This window comes from Macrosteles quadrilineatus, unplaced genomic scaffold (assembly GCF_028750875.1).
Source record: "Macrosteles quadrilineatus isolate MER2022 unplaced genomic scaffold, UCM_ALF_1.0 Scaffold_3__2_contigs__length_128488019, whole genome shotgun sequence".
NCBI lineage: Eukaryota > Metazoa > Arthropoda > Insecta > Hemiptera > Cicadellidae > Macrosteles > Macrosteles quadrilineatus.
The window spans coordinates 1215917-1223908 of NW_026542596.1; the positions used below are offsets into that span (position 1 = coordinate 1215917).

The 7992-nt window shown below is 32.9% G+C and overlaps 1 protein-coding gene across 1 annotated transcript in view; it reads right to left on the reverse strand.

Moving 5' to 3' along the window:
* Positions 1–7723, reverse strand: part of LOC128988888 (facilitated trehalose transporter Tret1-like) — a 55318-nt gene extending 47595 nt beyond the window's left edge. The window contains exon 1 of the mRNA XM_054410639.1: positions 7590–7723. Within this exon, the coding sequence (XP_054266614.1) occupies positions 7590–7594 (5 nt within the window). The 5' untranslated portion in view covers positions 7595–7723. The remainder of the gene's footprint in view (positions 1–7589) is intronic.
* Between the last annotated feature and the right edge of the window lie 269 nt (positions 7724–7992).

Below are 7992 nucleotides of genomic sequence, written 5' to 3' on the forward strand. Positions count from 1 at the left end.
TTACTCTGATTCATTTTCTTCCATTTCTTTCTTTTCATTTTCTTCCATGGAGAAAATGAAAACTGTTGTAGGTAGTTTACTTGTTTATGGATATATATTGATACAATTTGGCAAATTTATTTAGGCCTATTTCATCCTATAGTATTGACGTATGGTCAAAAAAACACTTTTTACCTTCCCCGCAGCAGCAAACCTAAGCACTCGTTAATTCTAATGTTATTTAAATTGGGAATAAATATCTTTATTTATGGAAATATTTGAGTAAAAATGTAATGAGACAAGTTGAAATTCGCTTAGTCTGCAGGTTTGCTGCGGCAGGGGTATTTTAGACATCCAAAATTCAAGAAGTTAATTATATTGAAGTCGTATTACCCTTCGTACTGTACATTTTACCAGCTAGTGTGGCATCCTCAGGGGTCTGCGCAAGTTCTTCTTCTGTTTTAGTGTGTTTGTATAAGGAAGATGCCACACAAGTTAGCAAAATGTACAACTATAACTCATAAGAATAAAGCATTAAAGATATGGTAATAACTATTTTAATGAAATAAAATATGTTACACATACAATTTTATCATTATAGATGTACATTAACTATACAACACCCTGATTTGTCATTGGCATTCATAAACCGTTCAACAGAGTCAATCCACTATGGGGCTAGAAATAAATTAAAAATCAATAAACAAAACATCTTAAGAAACTAACAAACTAAGCAGTTTGTCTAAGAATATATTGATTTATATTAGCCTATATTGAAATCCTACGTTAATAGGCTAAATCATTAAATTTGCTTTTGTAATTAAAATATACACAAACAGGATTCCACTATCATTTAAAACTCATGGGATATTTATAAATTATGAAGTAAGATCGAAAAATTGAAATTGGCGATCTGGAAATTAGCGTGAATAAATTAATTGAATAGTGGGTATAAGCAGTGGCCTAGTGAGCGTTGGTTTTGGTTGAACGAGCAATCGATAAGGATGATGCAACAAATGTCAAACTAGTAACATCTAACTTAAGAACCAGCAGTATAATTTGCAAATTGATGTTGCTATTAACAATTGAGATTGTGTTTAGTATTTGGAAGTTGTAGCTTAACAAGTAACAACTTTTGATGACAAATTCAGGATCCATGAACCATGATTCGGTAATAGGATATATTATGTAATGGAGTAAATGATGACTTATTAATTGTTGCAAGATATGATATTTCTGATTGCTTGAAAACGTGGTTCTACAATAAATTATAGGGATATGCTGCCAATCACTTAATAGTGTTTACAAAAAATATAACTATTTTTCCATCTTTTTTATTATAAATACAAACACTCTAGATTTATTTATTTACAACAGGCTCCCATTATACAAATACCAAAACAAATAATAAAAAACAATAGTTTCTACTGTGTAGTATAATTATTGGGATTTTGGATACTGAAGTATACATCCCATCAATATGGACGAACAGTAGGCATTTGTCTATGAAAAAAGAACATTGAATGAACCATTCACATAATGCACTAGAGTAAAAAAATATGCCTCCATTTTTGACAGTGATAGTTGATGCGACATTTTCTCTGCTGAACACGTAACATCGTCATAACAAACAAGCAACTAAACAAGCTGAAACCATTGACTAATTAGTCATCAAATCATTCCAGAGAACAACTTGATTTCGACTTCTGGATTTTAGATTTAAAACCCCTTAACAATCGAAGGTTTTAAAACATTCCTGCTCCTTTGACACCTACCAATGCTAAATTCTGATTACCTACCACGATGATCAGGTTGATTCGGGACCGCATGGGTCTACCTGGACACAGAGACAGACTAAATACAAAAAAGTCTAGCTTCGTAAATTGTATGAGTAAAAATATGAGTCCAGCCTCATAAATTCCGTTGAAGGTCAAATACAAGTGGTGGAAGACATACGGAAATTAGTAGTTTTATTTTTGGCGCGAATTCAAATAAATTTGCCAGCTGTCCTTGTCCTAGATGAATCCTTGGCCTTTGCTATTCCCGTCTAGTGTGGGGACGGTTGCACTGCTGTATTCGCATAGCGTTCGCATCGGAAATCGAATACTTCTGTCTCACAAAATGTTGATAAATTAACAGTTCTATGATCGTTTCTTTGTGATCAGTATTACTTGTCATTGATAATATTTTTTCGACATAGGTACTGCAGCAAACACAGCCATTTTTAATGCATGCGTTGCGGGTCTAAAGTAGCAATTTTACTCCCCACGAATACTAGAAAAATACCGGTATGGATCATAAACATAAAAAATGACGTTTTCATCACTCCGTAACGAAAGTAACTATTTTCGATAGCAGCTGACATCAATGAAAGTAGTCGTTTCCCAAGCTTTAATTTAGGGCGAGGGAAAATTGATCAGCTGATTTTCCCTCGCTCTAAATTTACTTTCCCTCACTCTCAATTAATTAGTTCTCCATTTATTCACTACGCACGGTAGTGTTTTGTTTCGGTTCAATTTAATGATTTGAATCAGCTGTTGGTAATGTTAAAAGTTGTTTTGTTCTTTTATTTTGATGTTTAAACCTAATTTATTGAGAAATATACGTAGGTTTCCTTAAGAATAGTTTCTCTTATTTTTATGTTTTACAAATTAATCAACAATACACTTAGGTTTCCTTTTAGAAGATTTTATTTTGATGTTCAATCAAATTAATCGAGAAATACAATAGTTGTAATATTACTGCTATTCTGTGTTAGTGTATATTTGCTTCGTGATGAAAAGTATCGTTCATAACTCGAACCGAAAGTTATTATCCGGCACTTGCTCCATTTTTCCCGTCCTCGGCTTCGCCTCGTACGTGAAAATAATTCTCACATACTCGGCTTTGCCTCGCACGTGAAATTGGAGTTCCCTGTGTGAGGCGAAAACTTGAGCGTGCGCCGGAAAATGCCACTTTCGGTCCTAGTAATGAAATATACTATTTCGGCCCGAAAGTAAACAAAACCCCTATACTAATAGCAATATTTAACATATGGTTAATTAACATATGGGTCTTTTCTAGTATTCGTGTTACCCCCTAATCATTTTTAGTCTTTAGGGCCTTGGGAGTAAAAATCGTAAATTTTGATTACAGCAATCGTATCGATCGAAGTTATTTATCGATTTATTTATTAGGTAAGGTTTTAGTATATTGTTGTCGATTGCTCAACATGTTCAGCTTTTTAACCCTCGCTCATTTTCCGACCTCGGCTTGCCTCGATCGTAAAACTTGACCTCGGGTCAAAAAGAGTCACTAAGAGCGTATATATTGTAGTGATGAAATATACTATATGTAGGTTGGAATTTAAATACTAACTGTCTTTCTGCATAAAACGTTAAAAACAATCTAGTTCAAAATATGCTTAAAAAATGTTAAATTAATAGTCGCAAAATAAACAGCTTGTTCAGAGTAATTTTACTAATTAATTGCAAGAACCATAAAACTTTACAATTAATTACACAAGAAAGAGTGTAAACGGCTCAGGAATAAAATTAATTTTAAAATAGTCTGATTTCTAGAGGACCGTGAATAAATAAAGTTATTGTTGAGATAGTTGGAGTAAGACAACCACTCCACAACGCCAAAGACCTCAACCTCAAAAGGAGGATGCTAGTTCGATCCAAGAACGATCGATCCAGAAACCATCGGTTTCTAATTGTGGTTAATTTATGATTTTATATGGGTCTAACTTGGATGGAAACAATAACTGAAGTAACTGGTTGTAAATTAAGTCACTGTAAAACTAAGAACATTTAAGATGTACACTTGAGATATTTATATACAAAATAAATATTAAATACAAAAAAATCACGTATGTGAAGTGAAACTGTATTTTAAAATGTTGGCATTTGGAAGAATGGGGACCACGTGGTTTTCACGTGATAAAATTATACGACGAACTTTGAATTAGCATTCGACGAAGGTTGGTCTCTGAGCCGCTACATTGCGTACACACAGGTTTGGGATGACAGTGGTATTGGGATATCGACTCAAAAATGCGTTTTGAAAACTACGTCATCGAATAAAATAAGTGATTAATAGTTGTTACTGTATTCAATTCGAAACCTAATTATGATATAATTTCTAAACCTCTGACCCCACGGAAAACAACTCTGCAAGAGAGCATATTTAACAAATTCGTATACAGTATCGTACTTTCGATTTGATGTAAAATAAACCACCATCCTACATGAAACTTCCCCATTTCTATACGACTACGCAATATATTTGTGACATTTTGTGTTTTTACGAATTTTCCATACGCCAAAGGTTTTGTAGGTATTGTTGGGAATAAGCTATTACCATAGGTCTCATGGTAAGACTGGACCCGGGAACAATTTATTGTTGGTTTTTGTGGTCCCCAGAGGCCACAAACACCATCCGTTCAAATTCATGTGTTAGCACGATAATTTGATCAAATATTATCCGATTTTGATGACATTTGTACAAACGTGCAAACTTATGTTTATTCGATCTAGTGCGCGAACCAGCTTGATTGGACAATGAAATTTGGGCTTTATGGGGGGGGGGGGGTTTATGGGGTAAAAATTGGATTTTACTATTTTGATCTTGAAAACATAGAATTTTGCAATTTCTTTCTAAACTCTTTTTAAGAGCTTAAAAAGAAATTATTTAGTATTTCGAAGCGTTTTTGTATGCCTAACGGTTATGGAGAAATCTCCAAAAATGGGTAAATTTAGAATTTTTATGTTATTCTTGTGGAGAATAAATAAACTGTTGTAGTTATGTTGTTTATGAATATATTTTAATCAAATTCGGCAATTTGTTTATTTCTAACTAAGCTATCAACGTTTCAATAAAAATCCCACCTCATTACTTTTTCTGTAGCAGAAAACCTAAGTATTCATTAAAATTAATGTTTTCAAATGGGAAATACATCGGACATAAGGGAATATTTTAGTATAAATCTAGCTAATTGAATGGAAATTCGCTTAGTCTGTAGATTTGCTGCGGCGAAAGGCATTTTAAGGTTGTAAACCAGAATAAAGTGTTCAGCTTGTAAACCAGAATAAAGTGTTCAGCCTCTGTACCAGCTGTTCTTTGATAGGTTATGTTGTCAGCTGATATAACTGATAACACTATCAACAGGTGTAGTAGCACGGAGTCGCTGCATGATTCAAACGTGTCCATTGTTGCTAGCTGCAGCTTTCTATGTTAACTATTGTTTCTATTGTTTATGCAGTTTATTGGATTATCTAACTGTTTAAAGATTTCCAATACATTTCGTGTTTGAGCAATACAAATTCTGTAATTGCTAAATTAATGTCTTAAAGTGCCAACGGTAAAAATACTGTGGCTATTAATTAAATAAGGTACACACCTCGATATAAAAACTTTGAGTTAACCAGATACATAAATGCAGTAGCCCCTGTCACTAATTTCCCTATACCGGTACTACAATTGGTGCATAGGAATACACATTTTTGCCTCTTATAAGCTTAATATATTAGGACCAGTTTTCCTTGCACACAGAGAAATAGATAAAAAAAATAGACAAGTCAGACAGATAAACAAGTAATAGTCTATGGTATTATGCCTAATATTAATATTCAACAAGCAAAAATGTTACTGGAATTTGGCATAGCCTATTTAATTTTAACACCGTACCAGAATTTAACGTAAAAATAAATCTGGCAATGCAGTGTAGTAATACCAAAAGTCGATTTAAAGTCAGCCCAACAGTTGAATGGTTTGAGTCATACAGTAGGGTACCATTGATTTCAAGTATAATCTATTTTTGTCATCTACATCGTGGATGAAGGATATTTTAAGATTTTCCTTGATTTGGTATGTGAAGAGAACGTTTCATGATGTTAAATATGTCTTCTTATTGCATTAACATACAAAATATTTTAACCGAATAAAACTATTGATTCTAAAATAATACTTTCTTATACAATGCAACCATAAAGTAAGGCACACTTAGTAAAGTTTACTTTCAAAAGAGAAACATCTAATCTCCATCAAGGCCACTGATAACATTGATTGATCAGAAAACACATGTCTGATTTTACAACATTTGAGAAATCTACTTGCACTAACTCAAGTCAATGGTTACACTTAACAAGTGTCTGTTCAAAAAACATGAATTGACATAAGTTCAATGTTGACAAATTACAGTCTTCAGCAGCTGTCCATCTCGGTAAAACAGTTTTGTGAGACAGATGTTTAAGTAAATATTTAAACCAACTTTTGGTTGCCTAAGGTTTATAAACAAAACGATCGTAACGTTTGATCACGTATGATGCCAAAAGGACAAATACCGTGCCAAAGTAAACCCGCGCTTTACAGTGCCAAGCAGTGTAAAGGTAATCATAAACTTGAACACATTCGCAGCACAATTGTTATGACATTTTTAGATTTCCATCCCAATATAGACCAATGTGTTTATCAGTTTTTTGCCTAACATTGATTACATGCATTATTTATAATAGGTAGTTTATAGTAATGGTTGCAATGTACTATTTTTAGTTTAAGTTACCCAGGTGTACAGCCAAATAGATGTTGAATTAGTATTCTAGAAGATATTGTGTTTCATTATTAATTAATTTTTTAGTGCTCTATTCATTTTATTACACACGAGTTAATAATAATGACTAATGACGCTATCTATTTTATGTATTTTACTTAATACGCATATTTATTTACCGTATATCCATTATACAATTTATAAATTTAATCTTTCTATCTTGGTTGATTATTTATAAATAATAATGTGGTGGAGTGAATGTTTTTCATACAACGGCTGTATTTTTTCGCAAAAATCTCTTCTCGCTCCAACCCCTTTGGAATGCACGTGTTAAGCTACCGAAGACTTCCTATAGTGATTATGGGGAAAAACTATAATAATTTAATTTAACAATATGTAATGACAAATCATACGCAAACGTAAGCCAGGGATTGATAAACTATCACAACAATTTAATGTAAATTAAGTTTTTTAACTTATTTCACTATTTTATGTGTTTTTCACGACAGTTTCGATGATGCGGTAGATAAGTTTAGTGAAGTCTATTTACAATTACTATTTCAGGCTTGATGTAACCTAATATTAACTATCGTCCCTATTCTAAAGGGCTTCGTTTGATTGAATGTATTTTTGTAAACTTTATTTTATAGTTAGTACAGTACATTTTTTCATGTAGGTAGCCTACTTAGCAAATTATAGCATTTAATTATTTTATTGAAATAATTTAATTGCTACGCAATTTTAATTAATTTTGCTTGGTAATCGTAGAAACCACAAAATATTCATCATTAATGATACAAGTTAAGACTGAACTAGAACAATGCTTCTACTTGTTAGAACGTTCTTTGCTACAATCGTAGTCAATAATTGCTTAGGAGACTGAAAAACTGAAATAAACAATTTATTTTTAACATACATCTACTCTACACCATTGTATACTCACAGCAACAACCCAGAGAATAAACGCGCTGACAAACTCAAACAAAATCTACAATTTTCAAGATTATTCCGGCAATTGTCAGGTCAAGAATGTAAACAAAGAACAAAGGGAACAGTCAGAAAAATCAATACAACTCACCTCATGGTGTAAAAGTAAGTAGATCTAGAAGTAAGGAAGTTAAAAAGAAATTGTTAATCGTTAAAATATTAATTAAAAGACACACTGGCACTTAAAAAGTCCTCCAGAAACATCTACCCCACACTACATGCATGTTCGCGCGCAACTGACACCGATCAGCTGTGCTCCGTTATATATGGCGGGTACGCGCATGCGCCCGGCGCGCGATCTATAATGTTGTGTTAACTATCTACCGCTTTGTACCGGCATTCTGTACTGGTAAATTACAACTTTTTGGTTTCAAAACAATCTTAGGCAGGGTGAAATACAATGGATTTCTGACAGTTTGATTTTATTTATTTGGCTGTTGTTACGTATAGGTTATACATAAAGGATGGAGGGGTTGAACAAAGTCTAGAAATTT